The sequence below is a fragment of the Lithobates pipiens genome, unplaced genomic scaffold (genome assembly GCF_037356315.1).
Source record: "Lithobates pipiens isolate NorthernLeopardFrog02 unplaced genomic scaffold, aLitPip1_a1.2 Scaffold_16, whole genome shotgun sequence".
Lineage (NCBI taxonomy): Eukaryota > Metazoa > Chordata > Amphibia > Anura > Ranidae > Lithobates > Lithobates pipiens.
Window position 1 is genome coordinate 637,807,537 of NW_027507748.1, and position 22,149 is coordinate 637,829,685.

Consider the following 22,149-nt stretch of genomic DNA (forward strand, 5'->3'; position numbering starts at 1 on the left):
CGTTTGCAGGACGTTAGAAAAAGTCCTGCAAGCAGCATCTTTGGGGCAATTTAGGAGCGGTATAAATACCGCTCCGAGACCGCCCCTGCCCATTGGAATAAATGGGCAGGCGCTTCCCAAGCAGCTGAAAACCGATTCAGAAGCGCTACAACACAGGTGCTTTTAAACCAATTTTAACCCCTTCTTGGGGGTTAAAAGTGCCCCACTACCGCCCGAATAGCAGCCCTTAAAGCACTGCTATAACAGCAGTAAAGTGTCGCTAAAAAGAGCGGCGCTTTACTGTTAATGATCGGGCGGCTGCAGTGTGAAAGCAGCTTAAAAGAGTTTCAGTCTCCTGTGAAAAAAATAAAACTCAGCAGCTACAAAAACTGTAGCTGCTGACTTTTAAAAACCAGCCACTCATCTGTCCCATGATCCAGCAGTGTGCTCAGCCCAGTCAGTTTCACCCGCTGTCTTTTTTCCTTGGCGGTGGCATCTTCACTATGGGCACCCGGCTGCGACACCTTAAGACTTCATATCCAGGTGCCTACTGCACATGCGCGAGCAGCACTGCGCATTGTGGATGCAGTCTTCTGGAACCTGTCACGTGTCCCAGAAGACTGCGGGGGGAGGAGAACTTCCGCTCTGATCGCCTAGGCGGTCCGAGCGGAAGCAAGTACCTTTAAAAATCGTGTACCCGCTCCTCAAAAGTGCCAATTCTTCAAGAGCAGCGGGGGACAAGTCCTTAAAGTGGAACTTCCCCCTTTTGGGTGAAGCTCCACTTTAATTCCCCTAATGTAACAGAGTAAACCCCAAGTGGGATACAGACGATCTTTAGCAATTTGAGACTACAAACTTTCTAGTTTCTAATGCCATCAAGATCCTCTTTACACTTTCAGGAATGTTGTTGGTAATAATAACTCAGTGTGGCAGATTTACTAGAGTAACCAAGCATATTTTCATTACACAGTGAACTTTTACTTAGGCTAGCCATACATGGCTAGATTTCTCACATTCAGCCTTGTAGGTTGAAAAGGAGCAATCCATTGCCTTCCCCATTCACACTAGACAACCTAAATGGAAAAAGCTCCACTGCTTGATATTGTATTCTGGCAGCTGCAGCACCCATGGCTCCCTGGATACATAAAGTTTCTAATTGGATGTCGTCAACCTTTCACCTGACAATTTCCACCTGGCTCAGTCCATTTGTCATTTACAATATTCACAACAGAAGTATGAAAGGCATTCAATTTCTGAAATCTATAAAACTTGTGCTGGGTGAACTGCTTCCATTGGAACCACGTATCGAATTAAAATTAAACATAAAAAAGAAAAAGAAAAAAAAAAAAAAGGAAAAAAAAGATAGTCACAATCACACCTACCTGAATTTTAAAGAAATGCAAATGAGCAGATGGGTAGGATTATGACAGCTGTTCATTTTATATTCAGCAATAGTTACAGATCAGTGTGGGGCTATTACATCACCCTGAAAGCAACTGTCACAAAGAATAAAAAATAACGGTGCAGTAAAGCACCACCTCATTTTGACTTTGATTATTGCCAAGTAATATCTTTTCTATAGTTCACTTTACAGGATTTCAGGGTGTAAAATAGTCTACCTTAAAGCTGAACACCAGACAGAAATAAATGACACAAATTAAAGAAGATCTACGACCTTCCATTAAATATGTGCATCAGCACTTAATGATGAGTGCGCGTCTGCACTTAGTTTTTGCTTAGGCCAAGTTCACACAGGCCTTGAACTTTAAAGCAGCTTTTAACATTATTATGTGTTTCGATGTGTTTCAAACATGCGGCAGAGGTGTTTAACCACTTGTCTACTGGGCACTTTTACCCCCTTCCTGCCCAGGCCAATTTTCAGCTTTCAGCGCTGTCACACTTTGAATGACAAATGCGCACTGGTAGGCAGCACTGATGATGGAGGTCCTGATAACTGGCTTGTGTTTACATCCTGTGATCAGCTGTCATTGGACACAGCTGATCACGTGGTAAAGGGCCGTAGTGATGGGCACTTTACCCCAATCTGTGATCAGCTGAGTCCAAAGGACTTGGTAATCAGAGTGTGCCGCGCGCGAACTGCAGGGGGCTTGCAGGCAGCTTGATCATGGGAGGACATTCATGTACGATCTCCTGACAAACTAAGCCCACACTGGAGTCGTCTTTCGGCTATATCGTGGGCAGGAAGTGATTAAAGTGGCGTTCCACCCAAAAATGGAACTTCTGCTTTAAGGGAAGGTGACCCCCTGGCATGCCACATTTGGCATGTCATTTTGGGGGGGGGAGCGGAAACCCTAATTTTAGAGGGTTCCAGCTCCCACTTCCTCCCAGGGATCTGCAGCGCTGGAAGGGAGATCACCTCTCCCCCCTCACTCTCGGCAATCATCTGGTACACGTCACAGGTCCCAGATGATTGCCTGGCCAGTCACAGTGCAGCTTGCACATGTGCAGTGTGTGCCTGGCTGTGAAGCCACAGTCAGGCGCCCACAGGGACAATGCCGGCACTGCAGAGAGGAGGGGGGAGACGAGCGGGGCTTTGTTCCCCCGCATCGCTTGACCCTGGGACTAATTATTAAAAAAGTCAGCAGCTGCAGTAGTTATTTATTTTTTTAATTGGAACTCCGCTTTAAATTAAAGTTACATTCAGGCACACTCCTAAAATACCCTGTGAGATTTTTTTTCTTTTTACGAAGTTAAAACAGAAAGTCATCATATTTGACACTTTTCAATGGCAACTCAAGCGCGGTAGATGACATAGGCCAGTTTGCAACCCATTTTAACAAAAGTGAATGGAGGCAGTTGCAAAGCGTCACACACCTTCTGAACTCTGCAAGCATTGTTATTTTCGCATCTTTGGGACCTGAAGCAAGGCTAACTCTGCCGTGTATATACCTCCACCCAGCTCCTAATTTAAAAAATGTTGAGTGCCATTTATAGACAGTCATGTAGCGGAAAAGGAGGCGAGAGCAGAGTGACACAGCAAAGTCTCATCAGTCTATGACTTTTCTTTGGCTGGGTAGCGTTAAACTATCTGCACTTAAATTGACGCCCCAATTCAATTTCAAAACAACCTTTTTTGTAAGGTGTCATGGCCTTGTGAAGAGGGAAAACAAGGAACTGTGTGCGAGACCTCCTTAAACGGCAGAAACTGAGGTCTGAGATCATAGGGTGTTTCATCAGGTGCATCTGGATATGCCATTTTACAAGCTAGCAATAAAAAAGGTGTCCTGTGTAGCAAGGTGAATGTATACATACCTCAAAATCTATGAGGTGCAGGTTGGCTATCAATGTCACTAACAAGCCACTATTGTAGAGCTCCTGTGCTAGCTGAGCCACAGTCTCGGTCTGAGGTTCCTTGTCTCCTGTACCGCATAAAATTTCCTTTGTGGCTTGGAGGGATTTGGACACCTCTTCAGATGCCTGAAACATGCAGAAAAACAACCTGTAAGACACTAACATTTTAAAGAAGATTTTTTATTTTTATTTTTTTGAACAAAGGACATGTCTTTTTATAAGTAATCAATAAAACAAGCACTAGAAAGCCAACAAAAATGTCAGGAGTAAACAAATCCATTAGTATGCAAGATGTCTTAGGAACCAGAGAACATGTATTTCTATTAGCAATCAGAAGCAGTACTGAAAATGGAAAATTGTATACTTTCCGCAATTTTCCATTCCTGACACATCTTCATGGCAGCACACACTGAGTTGTGACTTACCAACCTGACAGGATTGGTTAACTATAAAATTGAAAGAGACACACCCCGCTTCATTCTCTGTATCTACCATCTAAGAACGGGTGGGCTGCTGTGTGCTGCCATGAAGATGCGTCAGGAAGGGAAGGTTAAGGAAAGGCGAGTATACAATTTTACATTTTCCAGAGGCAATTAATGGCAACACACACTGGAAAATAACTCGCCAGTCTGGTGGGTGCAAGAAAATAATATATATTCCTTATAATGATTTAGAATTGGCTCCAACAATGGTTCTCCCAAAGTCTGCTGTAGTCAACTGAGCAGAGTCTATTCTATAGTGGGTTATGTAGGTATGTCTGTATGACCAGGTCGCTGCCTTGCAGATTGTCTCTGGTGAAACCCTGCAGTATGCTGCCCACGAAGTTGCCACTGCCCTGGTTGAGTGAGCTTTGATGCCCTCAGGAACTGCAAGCTGATGGATGGAATATGCCTTCTTGATGGACTTGACTAGCCAAGACCTGATAGTGCGAGAAGTTTTCTGAATCCATGAAGAATTACCAAGAGAGTATCTGTCTTTCTAAAGGGAGTTGTAGCTGCCAGATAATTGGTGAGAACTGATTTTACGCCCAACGCATGAGGTTCACCTTGATTATTCGTGAAAGATGGAAGGATGATGTCTTTATTATAATGAAATGAAGTTGCCACCTTGGGAATGAAACAAAAGTCTGAAGGTCTCAGTACCAATCTATCAGGTTTAAATATCAGGTAGGGTTCGGTTATCATTAGTGCTTATATTTCAGAAACTCTCTTCACAGATGTAATGGCGATAAGGAATTAAGGGGTTGACCCCAGGTTCTTTCAAGGGGTACATTTTCGTTAGCCTGTTATTAAGGATAGACCTTTTATCCGACCTCTCCCATTCGTCCTTAATAAGATCTTCTAGTTCTTCAATGAAAGGAACAGTTTCTGGTTCTTTTTTTAAATTCGGGAAGTATTTTCGAATCTTTGGGAGAGCTTCTTTAGCTTCCTACCAACCTATAGCCTCTTTGACAGATTTTGCAAATGGTTCAACTAAGGTGAAGTCAAACCCGGCTGACACTCCTGGATCTTCATTGTCGGAAGGGGATTCTGGCTCTAAGGTATGAAGGGGAGCTGCTGATGATGTGCTTGGAGTTGGCCTGTCTGACACAGGTGCTGTTGTCTCCATTATGGATTCCCGCATGCGCAGAAGCGGCCCGGCTGTCCGAGTGCCATCTTGGAATAGGGCAGAAGGCTCCAACCAGCCGCATCACCTCCACCCACGCAGAGCGTGGAGAGAGACGCGGGGGCCATGATAGCCCTAGTCCCGGCTCCCAGAGTACAACAAAGCTCAGAGAGCCTAGAAGAAAACGAAAAGTAAAGTATACAACAACCGTGCAGGACAGGAGGTAGGAGACCAGTGCAAGAATTGAAGCTTGTTTAAAGCTTGCCAATTGCCAGAAATGTCTTGCAGATGCCACTGAGACCACCAGATCGAGGTTCCCTCCATAGAAGCTCCTTTAGGGACTGTACAGAACAGGAGAGGCTTGACCCTGCTGGGGCGAGTGCTGCGAGAGGCCTGCGATTTCCATCCAATCTTGTCAGGTAAGGATAAATATAAAAATAAAAAATAAAAGACAATGAAGCAGGGTGTCTCTCAATTTTATAGTTAAACAATTCTGTCAGGTTGTGGAGGCGGAGTCACAACCTAGTGTGTGCTGCCATGAATGCGTCAGGAAAAAAAAGTTATAAAAGGAGTAATTTACGGCAGCTTGCACACAGGAGTACATAATGTTGTGTTTTTACTGACTTGAAATTAAATGCATTGTTGTCTATGTCTATGGAACACAGCTCAGTTAAGATTAGTAATACTGCCTTGAGTATAGAGCAGTAAAACAAAAATAGAACATTTTACATTTGACGGTAGTAATTTACTCGCATAGGCATGTTTACTTGTCTACAGGCATGTTTACCCAAGTATTCAGTGGGGAAAATAATTATTTGACCCCCTGCAAATTTTGTAAGTTTGCCCACTTACAAAAAAATTAAGGGTTTATAATTTTTATCATAGGTGTATTTTAAATGATAGAGACAGAATATCAACCAAAAACCCAGAAAAAAACACTACATGGTACAAATTTTATAAATTGATCTTCAGTTCAGTGAGTGAAAGAAGTATTTGATCCTTTACCAATTCACAATAATTGTCTCCCACAGACTGGCTACAGCATGTGCTCATGTGGTATACAGATTAGTCCTGTCAATTTAAGAAAGTGCTCCTAAAGATGTGTTACGAGTATAAAAGCACACCTGTCCACAGAATCTTTCTTCTATTCAAACCTCACCATCATGGGAAAAGAGCTGTGAAAAGACATCAGGAACAAGACAGTAGACCTGCATAAGGCTGGAATGGGCTACAAGACCACCAGCAAGAATCTTGCTGAGAATGAGACAACTGTTGGAGTAATTATTCACAAATGAAAAAAAATACAAAATAACCATCAACCACCCTTGGTCTGGAGCTCCATGCAGGATTTTGCCTCTTGGGGTAAAGATGATCATCATGAGAAAAGTGAGGGATCAGCCTAGAACTACAGGGGAGGAGCTTGTGAATGATCTCAAGGCACTTGGGACCACAGTCACCAAACAAACCATTGGTAACACAATAAGCTGCCACAGATTGAAAACCTGCAGCGCCCACAAGGTTCCCATCCTCAAGAAGGCACATGTCGGAAGGCCGGTCTGAAGTTTGCCAAAGATCTAAATGATTCAGAGAAAAATTGGGAGAAAGTGCTGTGGTCAAATGAGACCAAAATTGAGCTCTTGGGCATTAACTCCACTGTGATTGAAGGAAGAAAAATTCTGACTATGACCCTAACAACACCATCCATACAGTCACGCATGGAGGTGGAAACATTATGGTTTGAGGCTGTTTCTCTGCTAAAAAGTACAGGCCGACTTTGTCACTTTGAGAGGCCAAAGGACAGGGCAATGTATTGTACAATCTTGGATAACAACCTTCTTTCCTCAGCAAGAACACTGAAGATGGGTTGTGAATGGGTCTTCCAGCATGACAATGACCCAAAATATACCGCCAAGGCAACAAAGGAGTGGCTCAAGAAGAAGCACATTAAGGTCATAGAGTGGTCCAGCCAGTCTCCAGACCTTAATCCTATAGAAAATGTAAGGAGGGAGCTGAAACTTTTGAGTTGCTATGAGACAGCCAAAAAACCTTAAGGATTTAGAGAAGAACTGTAAAGAAGAGTGGATCAAAATCCCTCCTGAGATGTGCGCAAACCTGGTAACCAACTACCAGAAACGCCTTACCTCTGTGCTTGCTAACAAGGGTTACTCCATCAAGTACTAAGTCATGTTTTACTTTTTACTCCCTGAACTGCAACTCAATTTATAACATTTGTATTGTGTTTTTTCTGGCTTTTTGGTTGATATCCAGTCTCTATCATTTAAAATACACCTATGACATTTTTTTTTAGACCCTTCATTTCTTTGTAAGTGGGCAAACTTAAAACATCTACAGGGGATCAAATAATTATCTTCCCCATATAGTACAACAAAGAAGACTCTTCTATGCGCTTACATATACCCAACATTACTCTGGTCTTTACACGCAGTTTTTCCACTCTGTAAACAGGTTTCTGAGCAAACATCCGTAAATTATTTACACCCATGTGCAACTGGCCTTAGACTGGCTCATATAACCAAGAATATTTTTTCTGCCTCAAAACTATAATACTCCACTCACGTATACTCATAATTCCATTATAATACAAATGAAGGTAAATCAGAGCATTTTATGCTATGATCTCACAGGACATGTCACCATCAGTGAAATATTTGTTAGTGTACGGGTACTATAACAAACATAGGAGGGCAGTTGGCCATACATGCTTGATTCCACTGCCCTTAGGTACCTCAAGCATACAGTTCTCATGAAGGAAACCTGTGTGAAGATAAATATGGGTGCTACCACTACTGACCTCCTTCTAAAAATGGCATTTGCCTGACAATTACACTGATCTTATGGCTTCAGCCACATTTTTCAGATATGTGTCTGTATTATCATTTACTTATATGAAAAAAAGTAACCTGTTCTCTTTGTATTGCTTCCTTTGCTGTGAAATACCTTGTGATACTGCCACTTCCTTTTACACAGGACTGAGCCTGTACTCTGGCCAAACTGCTCCTCCCGCCACCCTGCACCGTTTGGGTGACAGTGACTGGGATATGGGATGTTTTCAGACCAGCCGATGGTCAAAGAGTCTCTACCCCCACCCCTCTAAATATATTATGAAGATGAGAACGGCAGTCTTGTGTTCACTAGTGAAAAAAGAAAAATGTATATTTATGTGTGTGTGTGTGTGTAGACACATACACACACACTATATTACCAAAAGTAATAGGATGCCTGCCTACACGCACATGAACTTTAATGGCACCCCAGTCTTAGTCTGTAGGGTTCGACATTGAGTTGGCCTACCCCTTGCAGCTAGCTAGAACAGCTTAATGTCTTCTGGGAAGGCTGTCCACAAGGTGCAAAACTGTGTCTATGGGAATGTGTGACCATTCTTCCAGAAGCTCATTTGTGAGGTCAGGCACTGATGTGGACTAGAAGGCCTGGCTCGCAGTCTCCACCCTGTGCAGACCAGTTAAATTCCTCTAACCAAAACTTGTTCATACATGTCTTTATGAACCTTGCTTTGTGCACTGGTGCAATGTATTTGGTGGAGGGGGGATTATGGTGTGGGGTTGTTTTTCAGGGGTTGGGCTTGGCCCCTTAGTTCTAGTGAAGGGAACGGTTAAGGCGTCAGCATACCAAGACATTTTGGACAATTTGATGTTCCCAACTTTATGGGAACAGTTTGGGAATGGCCCCTTCCACTTCAAACACGACTGTGCACCATTGCAAAAGCAAGGTTCATAAAGACATGGATGAGCCAGTTTGGGGTGGAGGAACTTAACTGGAGAAATAGACAGCAAGAAAGGGATTGTAACTGTTTCCTACTCTATCGAATACTAAAAATACATTTGGCTACAGAAATAAAAGATAGTTAAAGTAATTCAATTTCATTGGTTGCTACAGACACGATGTCCCATCTGTGCATTGGGCAGAGAAAACGTAAATTGTGTGAAATATTTAATGGTTACCAACTGTTTAAACAAATGAGTTGTCACATAGTTAAAAAGAGAAAATACATATGCTTTACCTTTTCTGTCTTCTTGTCCTGCTTCTCTAATAAAACCATATTATCCTTCAATGTTTTCACAATTTCTGCAGGATTCTTGTGTGATTTACTGAATAATGGCATCTTTTTCATCTTTTTGGAATGTTAATGTAATGAAATACTAAAAAAGACAAAAAAGCAAAATCATCAAAATAAACATAATGCTACACAAGGCTAAAACGCATTCAAATTGTGTCAATTTGATGTCCCAAAGCAATGACTGGATGACCACCTGGCTTCATATTATAGTTGGCAACAATCCAAATGTTGGAAGATTGTTGCAAAATGTCAGTGTTAAAGAGCCAATCTTTGCCCTTTCCAGACAAGAAAAGAAACAACTTATTAAAGTGGTAGTAAAGTAGTTGAACTTGTACCTACAGCTAAGCCCACAATCAGGCTTACCTGTAGGTACATTGAAGATCTCTTAACCACTTAAGCCCCGGACCAATTTGCAGCCAAAGGACCAAGCCCCTTTTTGCGATTTGGCACTGCGTCGCTTCAACTGACAATTGCGCGGTTGTGCGACGTGGTTCCCAAACAAAGTTGGCATACTTTTTTTCCCACAAATAGAGCTTTCTTTTGGTGGTATTTGATCACCTTTTCGGTTTGTGTGAAGTGTGTGTGTTTTTTTTTACTGTTAGGGGACGTGGCTTGGCATGTGACGTCACTGATCATCTTTCCCTATAACAGGGAACAGACGATCGGTAACAGCCACAGTAGGAAGCACAGGGAGAGGTTTGTTTACATAGACCTCTCCTTGTTCTTCAGCTCTGTGACCTGATCGCGAGACACCAGTGGCGATCGGGTCCGCAGGTCCCGCTGCCACGGAGCTCAGGACCTGGTCGCGAGCGCGCCGGCACGCTCGCGACCTTTGACTGGGCACTTAAAGAGCCATGTACCTGTACATGCTTGTGCCCAGCAGTACCATTCTGCCGATGTATATGTGCAGGAGGTGGTCCTTAAGCGGTTAAACTTGCAGTGTTTAGGGGATATTCAGGCTGGATGCAGCCAGTGATGTAACCGACGCATGTGCTCTGAAGGACCAGCATACTGTGCTGGAGCTGATGGAGCCTAGAGTGACATCATCGCGGCCCTGCCCACTCATGCAGCCAGAGGCCACAAACCCAGAAGAAAGACCAAGGGGAAGATGAAAGTCCTGTCAGCGGTGACAGCACACCGCTGGAGGGCTTTGTTCCAAGGTAAGTATTACATAATGTGCTAGTATGCGATGCATACTAGCACATTAAGCCATTGCCTTGCAGGGGATTTTTTTTATTATTTAAATGCTGCGGTTTACCACCGCTTTAACACCTGCCTGCCTCAATTTTGCTGGTCACGTTAAAGCTGCAGCAGGCCAGAGCAACTCCAGGAAGGACAGAGGTCTTCACCTGTAATTCTGAGTGCAAAATCTACTGATCAATGAACAATTTAGGTGTCAAGCCCAATAATACTAACCAAAAACTAATACCAACCTAATTTATCACCCAGGATCAATGAGAAACTGTCTTAATTTTGAAATTAAGTTAAGTAGCAGCAGCCAAAAAAAAGACCAAAGAATGCCAACATTTTTGCTGCATGGAGGCGCTTAAATTACATCTCAAGAGGAAACACCACAATCTGTCTGTTCCAGTGCACAGGCTTGCTTCATTAAAGCTGACCTTCCTTATTTGTCTTTTAGTAAGGCTAGCAACCCTAGTAAATATTTATATCTGACCCACATAGAGATTTTGGTTCCATTGTTGCCAATAAATACAACAAAACAAACTACAACCACAAAATCCACTTAGGAGAACGTAAGAAATTGCATTGTATGGCATAAAAGGATCAGACAAAACACTTGGTGGCATTTTGTATGTCACAGCCGCCTGCAAGACTTGCAATTTATTATTTTTAATACTTATTTTGCTAACTGCTAACATTTGGTAACATTAGTAAATAGATAGGAAAGTAGATCATATTTACTTGTTTTTAACATTTCTTCAGTTGCTTCCTGGTTTGCATGCCTAGGATGACCGGGACGTATCATGCCTGATGTCATATGTCCCAGTCATCCCTGAGTCTTCAGGAGGGAAGGAGGGGTTTTCTTATCTAAGCCCACCCTCCTGGCCTGCATGCATGACCTAAGGGCAGATGGATATATGCTACATACATCGTCTGCTCTTACTCAAGATTGCCACAGATAGAAATGCCAGGGAGGCGTTTAAAGGGGGATTTGATAGCGAAAAAAAGCTTGGAGACATGTATGGATGGGGGAGTTTGCTTTGAATATTAAAATTGACTTAAATAGCGTTTTTGTTTTGCGGTGCTCAGATGCAGTGTAGTTCCACTTTAAATATGTAGTTGTCTGACAGAAACGCTAGCGAAGTCCTTAGCTATAGTATATGTATCAGTCCTTATCTATGTCCGGACCGCCCATCAACATTATACATTGATGTTAAATACCATTGTTATGGCAGCAGATAGCTGCCATAACCCTGGTATATTCTTAAATGGCGGGCAGTCTGCTTTCAGATTAAAGTAGTCTCTGTGGCGGATTCGCCGCAAGATCACTTTATTGGTGGCGGGAGAGGTGCCCAACCCCGTCTCGCCACATCCCCATTGTCTCCGCCTTTTACCGGAGCCGTCAGTAACGGTAGAGATGATTCGATCCTTTCCCCTCTGAGGCACTGTGTCGAGTGAGGGAATAATGGTCCCCACTCGACTCAATGATGTTGGATGAGAGAAGTGACTTTGAACGTCACTTCTGACCAACGGCCTTAAAAAGGGACATTTTTTTTTTTTTAAATAAAAAAAAAAAAAAAAAAAAAAAAAAAAGTAAAGTGCCCCCTCCCTCCAGGCTTACATAAGTTGTGCCTGCATATGTAAACAGTGTTCAAACCACACGTGAGGTATCGCCGCGATCATTAGAACAAGAGCAATAATTCTAGCAAAAGACTTCCTCTAACTCAAAACTGGTAACCTGCAGAATTTTTTAAACATCGCCTATGGAGATTTTCAAGTGTAAATGTTTGTTGCCTTTCCAGGATTGGGCGCAATTTGGAAGCATGACATGTCGGGTATCAATTTACTTGGCGTAACATTATCTTTCACAAAATAAAAACAAAAAATTGGGCTAACTTTACGGTTTTCTTATTTTTGAATTCAAAAAAGTGTATTTTTTCCCAAAAAATTGCATTTGTAAGACTGCTGCGCAAATACGGTGTGACGAAGTATTGCAATGACTGCCATTTTATTCTCTAGGGTGTTAGAAAAAAATATATAATGTTTGGAGGTTCTAAGTCATTTTCTAGTAAAAAAAAAAAAAGATTTTAACTTGTAAACAAGTTTGAAAAATAGGCTTGGTCCTTAAACACTTCAGCCCCGGAAGATTCTACCCCCTTCCTGACCAGAGCACTTTTTACATATTGGCACTGTGTCATTTTAACTGACAATTGCGCGGTCATGCAATGCTGTACCCAAACTAAATTTGTGTCCTTTTTTCCCCACAAATAAAGCTTTCTTTTGGTGGTATTAGATCACCTCCGCAGTTTTTATTTTTTGCGCTTAAAAACAAAAAAAGAGCGACAATTTTGAAAAAAAAATATTTTTTACTTTTTGCTATAATAAATATCCCCAAAAATGTTTTTAGAAAACAAATTTCCTCATCAGTTTAGGCCAATATATATTTTTTCACATATTTTTAGTAAAATTGCAATAAGCGTATATTGATTGGTTTGCACAAAAGTTCTAGCGTCTACAAACCATGGGAAAGATTTATGGCCTTTTTATGATTATTATTTTTTATTTATTTTTTTACTAGTAATGGCGGTGATCTGTGATTTTTAGTGGTACCTCTTTAAGATGGCTCTGCATGGGCTGAGAAGGCTTTTTTAAGACTTCGTCTGCCAATAAATAGTATGGGTGTTACCAGCACGTGCTTTCCCACCTGATGGCTGTTTAGCCAATATTCAGATGTTTCAGACGGTGTGATTATATGAAAGCACTAAATGATTTGAACAGGAATGCGGTGCGATTCCTGTCGCATGTGCTTTACCGCACCGCTTCTGTGTTGCAGGGCGATTAGAGCCCACTCATTTGGTATGAGCTCAAATCGCACCACAAAGGTATCGGTTTCAGGTATAGGAGCATTTGCATGAGTACAAAGTGCTTAGTATCGGCATCGATACCGGTATTGGTGCAACCCTAGAGTTTATTAAATATGTGTTATACATACATTGCAGTAGTGACTAAGCCAAATAAGACTGTGATTTACACAAGATAGGTTTGCATATTTCAAGTGATATATATTCTTTGTGGATTATGAATCACTTAGAACTTGGCCTTTATTATTAAGCACACAACTAATTTCACTATATAAAAATCTGGTCTTGAGATAAATAATGGTACTCTAATCTACTTTGTAGTTTATATGCGTATTTTACAATATTTAAATGAAACTTTAGCGACTCATTACATGGGCTTTACAACTATATACGCATCAAGTGTCACATGTACTGTAGCGGTGTCATACTCTTAACGAACCCTTTAAAAATGTTTAGTAACAAACTAGGCGGTCAATGAATGTATACAAGGACATAATAGCTCTGAGGTTGGAAAAGGCTGTATCTGTGCTATAAATCAAACAATTCTAGACCTGCAATTGGCAACAGAGCCAATTAGAAATATCATGCATGGCTGTGTAACTCAAGGGAAAAGAATAAAAAACTAGAGCTGTCAAAATAAGGCTCTAGAGCAGACTCTCAACCTTTTCAACATGGAGGAACCCTTGAAATAGTTCTCCGGTCTCAGGGAACCCCTGCTAAAAACTAGAAATATACAACTCATGATATATTAGTGTGATGGTCAGTGGGAAGAATGGTCCTTACACTTGTGGTCATTGGGAAGAATTACCTCCTTACAGATAGCTAAAAAGATCAATGGTGTGAGTGGGAACTTATCTGAGAGGAAGAAATTGCCTAATACTGAAGGAACCCCTAGCAACCTCTGGAGGAACCCTGGTTGAGAATTACTGCTTGGAGCTGGCTTTCTTTGAGCTGGAATGGAATGTAACACATTTTAAAAGAACAAAAAAAAAGTCCACAACTGGCGCTGGGTTACTAGAGCTGGAGCAACGCTGATCACAATTTTGCAGATAAATGTGGAACTGGTGCTGAATTACAGGAGAGGCACGGATGACGGCTCTGGAACTGTTGCCGAGTTATTGGAGCTGGAATTAGAATACAGTTGTGCTCTGGAACTTGGAGCTGGAGCTGACATTCTGAACCTACACTTTTCAGTGCTACATAACTTGCATTTAAAACAACATAGGTCACTGTGTAAAGAGGAAAGGATCACCACTACTCCCGACCACCTGTGGTAAATAAACGATAAAGAGCGGCCTCAGCCTTCATGTCTTCACCAAACCCCAGAATCTGGCATTTCGGGGCGAAATGCATTAGGGTGTAGGGTTTGGTGAAGACATGAAGGCTGAGGCCGCTCTTTATCGTTTATTTACCTGGGGTGGTCTGGAGTAGCGGTGAACCTTTACTCTTTACATTTACTAACCCCCTGGGGACTGGTATTAGGACAAGCCTGCACCCCATATTCTGGGACACAGGGGATATGCTTTCGCCTCTACTTTGAGCAGTCCCAAAAATAATCAAAACAGGTCACATAGGTCACGATGCAATTTGTTTTTAGTAGCAAAACAATTGTCTTAATGGTGAAATAAGCATTACAATTTTAGAGCCCTTTCTTGGAACTTTTTTGGTGATGCAATCCTAGTAAATGTATTATGAAATACCCATCATCCTACTACTATATTTTCATGTATGTAATGCCTGAAATCGATGGAAAATTTAAAATTTTGCCATGAAGATTTTAAAAGTATAAGAACAGCCATTTAGAGAGAATTCCATTCATGCAGATAATACCTTCTGGGAGCTGAATTTCTAACAAAAAAATTAATTTGGTAAATGTGGTATACACTATATACAATCACCTGTCACTAGTTAGTTTCCACAATCCATGACTTAACTTCACAGTTCACACAAATACATTACTGTAGCACTGATGTAATTTTTTCCCCCACAGTTGCGTGACAATTCCTCACCCTCCGGTCTAACTAATCACTCTCACCTTATGGCATGGACCCCTGTGCAAACAGGTGGTCATGCAAGCGGATATGAAAACGGTTAACACAGACCATAAACTTCTCTCACGTCTCCTTAAATCTCAGCAAGGACGTCAGGTCACGGGTAGAAAGAAAAGATCTAAGTGCTCACCGCTTAAGTATAAGATTACATTTTTGTGTTCAAACACAAAACTACTCATATAGAGATGATAAAAACACAGCATGTAAAACAGACAATCGTGTAAGTTCCGTAGGGCAGCAACAGGTGACGTAATTCGTAGCTCCTCCCCCGTACGTGTTACATTCAATCAGAACTTCAACATCACCGGACTCCTCCCCCCTTCCTTTTGTTAGCAGACAGAGGCACTTGGCGAAGGGGGGAGGACTCCAGTGACGTCGATGTCCATGACGTCACCAGATCTCCGACGGAACTCCCTGAAGACCAATCAAAATTAAAAAAAAATTAATCGATTAATCAAGGAATTAATCTTTAATTTCCACAGCCCTATTAAATACATAAGTGGTCCATATAGTAAACTGGGTGTTGAGTTATTCACCTTAAGGTCATCACTGGCCCTGGCCTGCTCAGTAGATAAATAAATAAAAACAAAGGCCTGAATTCTTTCCTAAATGCACATAATATAACTGAATACTAATATGCATAGGTATGGTTGATTCAGGGAATATCCCTGCCTTTAATCACTGCATATGCAGGCAAAATAATGCTGTTTTCCTCACAGTTTGCCACTGTGAACGTGGAGATTTTCTGATTTCTAATAAGCATTGGCATAAATAGTAACATACAAAACTATTCACACAAAGGATCCCGCACCATAAAGACTCTGAAATATAATTTTAGAATGGGCAAGGCCACTAACTTTTTTTGGGTTATTAAACTGTATACTTATTCCATCATAACAGCAAACAACATGATCGCATTTTGAGCTTAAATACCTATGCCAGTTACAAATAGTCACTAAACTGTGCCCAAATGTCATTTTAACTGTAAGTTCAGATATCTAATAACCAAAGGCCCCATGATACCACCGACAAGGTAAAATCCACCAATAAAGCGAGCAATAAAGTTGAACATCAGTAATCCCCAGCCATACACAACTCTTCCCCCAATGGAAATCCCTAAAGCAGGGATGGTCAGTAATATTTTCTCCGTTACCGTAAATGATTTGTACACAAAGGCTAGATAGAAAGCCTATATGTATACACATGCCATGTTTCCATCAGCAAGGGTCCACTTTTTAAGGATGGCAAGGCCATTTAAGAATGTAGTTTATCTTCTAGATAAAGCAGCTAAGCAGAGCTGATCCAAACCATGTATGAGCTGAATTAGAAGTTTCTTGAGCAGCTGAAAATGGGAGTCTTGAAAAAGCTCTCAAGCGGCCTAGAGATAAAACTGAGGGGTTGTTTAGGTTCCAGGAGTTGGAGTCCAACTGCTGCAGCCAGCAAACATGGAGCCTTGCCAACCCTTTCACAAATTACCTTTTCTGAAACAGATTTCAGAACAAGGCAAGGTAAAATCAGTAATGGGTAAGGATCAGTTGAAGGCAAACCACAGGCAATACCGGTGACTAATCCTTCACTTTCTGCCTGCCTTTTTTATTTCTCCACAGCTCAATTCTTTTTTCAAAGCCGTTTCTGATGGGGAAGCTGGAGTCAATAATGAGATACGTTTCACACTGTCAATCTCAGCGCTAACAGCTCTGTCAGTTTATTGGTGTCTGATTCCTCCCCTCTAATTACAGAGCAGTAGAATCAGTAGATTTATACTGTGTCGCTATACTGTGGATAACAAAAACACAATTAGCTAACAGCAGTGCTACTGAAATCACACAAGGTATATATCAAACTAATTATATGTTCTTTAAATTCTATGAACAAAAAAATACAACATTGCTAACAAATTATACCTCAACATTAAGTTCTGTTTAACTTTCGCAAATGGTTTCAGTGTTTGGTTGCAAATTGTCCATTGAGACTTACTAAAGTTAAAGTTACACTAAACTCTGGTGTAAAAACAAAAACAAAATTCTATTCTTATGCTGCATACACATGATCGGACTTTCCGGCAGACTTGGTCCGGCTGACCGGAATCCGTCGGACACTTTCATCGTGTGTGGGCTCCAGCTGACTTTTTTCCCCCAAAAGTTAGACGGACCAAATAAAACATGTTTCAAATCTATTCGGCGGACTAAATATCGGGAAAACCGTTAGTCTGTGTGCTAGCCGATAGAACAAATACGACGCAAGGGTAGCTATTGGCTACTGGCTATTGAACTTCCTTGTTTAGTCCTATTTACGGCATCACAATCAACAGGAATGGAATTTCAAACGGACTTAGTCCAGTCATGTGTGGCCAAGTCTGTTGGACCTCCACCGAAAGTCCGTGGGGAAGACCGTCGGACCTAGTTCGTCTTTAGTACCTTCTATTGCTCTCATCTCCAAATTCATTTCCTTTTGCTTCTGTGATTTACATTCCTGTCCCACTGTATGTAGGAACGCAGCCACCCTCTCTTGTTCACTCCAAAGACATACTAGGGACTATGGGATTTGTAGTGTGCATAGAGCAGTGCACATGACTGCAACTAGCACGTAAATGCTCATTCCAAAGAAGTTTGAGGACTGACTGTGGAAACTTCACACTGGACCTCATGCAGCTTGGATTCTGTGCCTCTCCACTCTTCCTCCAGACTCTGGGACCTTGATTTCCAAATTAAATACAAAATTTACATTCACCCAAAAAGAGGACTTTGGATCACTGAGCAACATTCAAGTTCTTTTTCTCCTTAGCGCAGGTAAGACGCTTCTGACGTCTCTAGTTCAGGAGTGGCTTGACACAAGGGATGTGACAGTTGTAGCCCATGTCCTGGCAACGTCTGTGTCTGGTGGTACTTGAAGCTCTGACACCAGCCGTAGTCCACTCCTTTTGAATCTTCACAATTCTCTCAAAGTTGTGGTTATCACTGTTGCTTGTGCACCTTTTTCTACCACATTTTTTCCTTCCACTCAACTTTCCATTAATGTGTTTGGATACTGCACTCTGAACAGCCAGCTTTTTAGCAACAACCTTTTGCGACTTACCCTCCTTGTAGAGGGTGTCAATGCCTGTCTTCTGCACAACTGTAAAGTCAGCAGTCTTCCCCATGATTGTCTAACCTACTGAACCAGCCTGAGCGACCATTTAAAGGTTCAGGGAACATTTACAGATGTTTTGAGTTAATTAGCTAATTAGAGTGCAACACCATGAGTCTACAACAGGGGTAGGTAAACATTTGAGCACAGTGTGCCGAAAAATGTTTTCACAGAAATAGAGCGTGCCGATTTTATAACAAAAAAATGGTAACGTCACACTATTAAACACGAAAAAGATTTTTTTTATAAAGTAAATGGTGTAAACTGCAGCTTGCATCCTGCACTCTCATGCCTTAGATCAGCCACAATTGCTGTACCTCCATTCCTCAGATCACTCTACCCCCTGCAAATCTGTCCCCCCACTGTATTACCCGGCACATCTGCCCCACCACTGTACCCCCCATGCTCTTCTGTCTCACCGCTGAACCACCTTTTCACCTGTCCCAACACAACCCATCTGCTCGTCTGTCCCACCAATATACCTCCTTTCTCCTTTTCCCCGCCACTGTACCCCCTGCACATCTGCCCCACCGATGTAACCCCCTTGCACGTCTGCTCCACCAATGTAACCTCCCTGCACTTCTGCCCTACCTTTTTTTTTTTTTTTTTTTTTTTTTAGATGCGCCTGTACATTGTATATTCTAATTCTTTAACTCTTAGGTACTTGGGACATTAGTAAACATATTATATTACATAAATTATATAAAAATAAACTTTACTGCAGATTAGTAGATTCCCTTCATCTGAAGCAACTAATGGGAGTGGGTGGGTTTGTCTTTATTATAAGCGTTAATAAACGAACAACAGTAAAATTAGTCTGTATATGCAGTAAAGCATGCTTGTTATACTCACTGTGGAACCTTAGGGGTTAATCCTCTGCATTGTGTATAAAGGCTATTTGATCCTGGCTCTCTAATCCTTCTCCTCTTTCACTGTCTGCCAAAAAAAAAAACTATTTACAGAGCCAGGGGACGGGCTGCACATCAGTTTGGTGAGTATTGCTAGAGTTTTTGTTTTGTTTTTTCTTGGGAGAATGCATGTGATCAGCACAGGGCCAATCAGCACTGTACAGACAGAGGATCAGGGGAGAATGAAAACTCCCCCTACAAGGTTTACTAGGAACTGATAAAAGTCCCAAGACTGCTATATACTGTTGATCAGAAAAGGTAATCATCAGTTTATATTTACTAAAATTATTGCATATACATGTGTATCCATAGTGAATAGTGAATGCAGGTTCTTGTTTTAGTAACACTTTAAGCTCCAACTATTGGGGAAAGCACTGAGCCAATCACACAAGCAGGGAATTTAGTTTCTTCTGGTAAACACCCAAAGGGCTCATTTACATTAACCATGTCCACTGAAGAGCGATTTGCAATATAGCGGCGCACATTTCAAATGTGGCAGGGAGGCATTATGTCGCCTCCTCACTGCCTACCGTATATACTCGAGTATAAGCCGAGATTTTCAGCCCCTTTTTTTAGGCTGAAAGTGCCCCCCTCTGCTTATACTCGAGTCACCGCCGCCTGTCTACCCGATCAGCGTGTCGTGCAGACAGACGGCGGCCATTCCACTATTCAAAAGCCACGCCTCCCTGTCTGTGATAGGCGGAACACTCAATTTCCCAGCAGTCAGTGGTCCGCCTATCACGGACATCCGCTCATCCTCATACTACGGACGAGGATGAGAGGATGTCCGTGATAGGCGGAACACTGACTGCTGGGAAATTGAGTGTTCCGCCTATCACAGACGGAGGCGTGGCTTTTGAACAGTGGAATGGCCGCCGTCTGTCACAGACGAGGAGAAGAGGTGCGGCGATCCTGGCATGGCCGCCGTATGTTTTTACATGCAGATCGCTGCAGAAGGACAAAGAGGCACAGGACACAGGTAGGCTGTACACACAGGGATGGACAGGCATGTCTCACCCTCGGCTTATACATGAGTCAATACGTTTTCCCATTTTTTTTGTGGTAAATTAGGGGCCTCGGCTTATATTCGGATCAACCTATACTCGAGTATATACGGTACTTTAAACCCTAAGAGGTGTTCTGTCAAAAACTGTCCCCCCCCATCGGATAGTGTCCGCCGCGTACTGTGCAGGCGCATCACTTGCGCAGTACGGAGGCCAAGGAGATTCCGAAAGTCTCTGAAGATGAACGGCGCCTGCACAATGAGTCCAGGTTCAAGCCCCACCATCCAAGTGGACATATGGTAGCACTTAGCAAGACGGCCGCTCGCCATGCTTCGGGCACGGCTTCGCTCTGCAATTTTTTATTCTAACTCTATGTCCACTTGGATAGTGAGGCTTGAACCTGGACTCAGTGCGCAGGTGCCGTTCATCTTCAGAAACTTTCAGTGTCTCCTTGTCTTCCGTACTGCGCAAGTGCAGTACAGGGTGGACATTATCCGACGGGGGACAGTATGCGACACAACACCGGTTCACACTGAGGCAGAACGACTTGCAGCGCGACTGCCTCAGGCGACCTGCACACAACAGCAGCCTCAAGTAGCCCCCAAATTAGTACAGGCACCTTTTTCTAAGTCGGAGCGACTTGAGTCGCTCCTATTAGAACGGTTCCATTGTACAGAACGGAACGTGACTTGTCAGGTGGCTAAGTCGCCTGACAAGTCGTCCCAGTGTGAACCGAGTCTAAAAGCCTGTATCACAACTCTGCGCATTGCACACAGTTGAGTGCAGATAAAATTATTCACTTGCCAAACACTCCCTGCTGTGCGGCAATTTAATATAATAGCCCTGTATTGGAGCCCCACAGCAGTGGGTGAGCAGCGAGCGTGTGAAGCTTCGCCCCCTGTCAATAAGCGTTGGCTACTCTACTCCTTCTGACACCCTGGGGAACAATAAACACTTGGGAAAACCACCTTCTACCAGGTGCAAGGTGAGGACAGATGAATGGATGTAGGAGCCTGGTGATCTAAGTTTGAGCTCTGTGCAGTGATCTTCTTACTCATAGCGTTTCCATAGAAATCTCTGGGCAGTCAAACCTCTCTGCTAATGTAAATACAGATCATTAGCAAAGAGGTTTGACTGCACAGAGATCCCTGTGAAAACCCTATCAGTGAATGGCAACAATATCCCCCCCCCCCCCCCCCCCACCGTAAAAACTAGCCGCCACAAAACCAATCCCTGGCACTAGAATGGTTGGGGACCGCTGTATTATAGAATGTAAATACAGGCAGGCCACACATGAACACCACTCCTTTCCTTTCTGTGGTTTTTGTGCAAACCTTGTCTGGATGCCCTTGCCACTTAAGGGGGTTGTTAAAAATGTGGCTCAAACACCTACACAACACAAGTGTAACCTTAGCCTTAGTTTACCATATTGCAAAAAAGCAACATTTATTTTAATACATTTTTTTGCCATTTTAAGAAAATAGCAGCTGCTGAAAACATTAGAATGGTCATTTTTAACAGCAATGAATTACAATACAGATATTATGGTAACTTTATATGGGGTTTTCTTTAAGCAAGGCAAAGATAAATACTGTCTCTAGTGGACTTGTACATTTTCCCATGTTTTGTTTCTTTAAAAACACTTCACGTACAGAAAATTTTCTGTTAATCTTGCCAGAAATACATTGAGTTTCTAACGTTCTGTAGTGAGCTGACAACGCTGCCTCTGCTGCAACTGAAAGTCCAAGCAGTGTTGTCAGCCATGGTTCCCCCATCTGATCTACAGAACTAGGACTATTCCTCTGGCTCCCTACTTTACCAATAGACCCATTTAGAAGCATTGCAGCTTTCAATATTGAAATGCAGTCAGTGGACATACAAATGACAAGCGCACTTACAGTACAATTACCATTGGTGCCCCAGAACAGTCATCAGAACAAGTAGTGAGGGAGAATCTCTGCAACAGGACCACAGGCAACAAAATACCTGAGAAAATTCTTATTTACCTTGGCACAATTTCCTTTC

At 42.3% G+C, this 22,149-nt stretch overlaps 1 protein-coding gene across 3 annotated transcripts in view; it reads right to left on the minus strand.

Moving 5' to 3' along the window:
* Window positions 1-22,149, minus strand: part of CAB39L (calcium binding protein 39 like) — a 162,765-nt gene that overhangs the window by 95,215 nt on the left and 45,401 nt on the right. For all 3 annotated transcript variants that reach the window (XM_077484243.1, XM_077484244.1, XM_077484245.1), the window contains exons 2-3: window positions 8,936-9,074; window positions 3,253-3,417 (exon numbers count right to left, since the gene is read on the minus strand). In XM_077484243.1, the coding sequence (XP_077340369.1) occupies window positions 3,253-3,417; window positions 8,936-9,046 (276 nt within the window). In that variant the 5' untranslated portion in view covers window positions 9,047-9,074. The remainder of the gene's footprint in view (window positions 1-3,252; window positions 3,418-8,935; window positions 9,075-22,149) is intronic.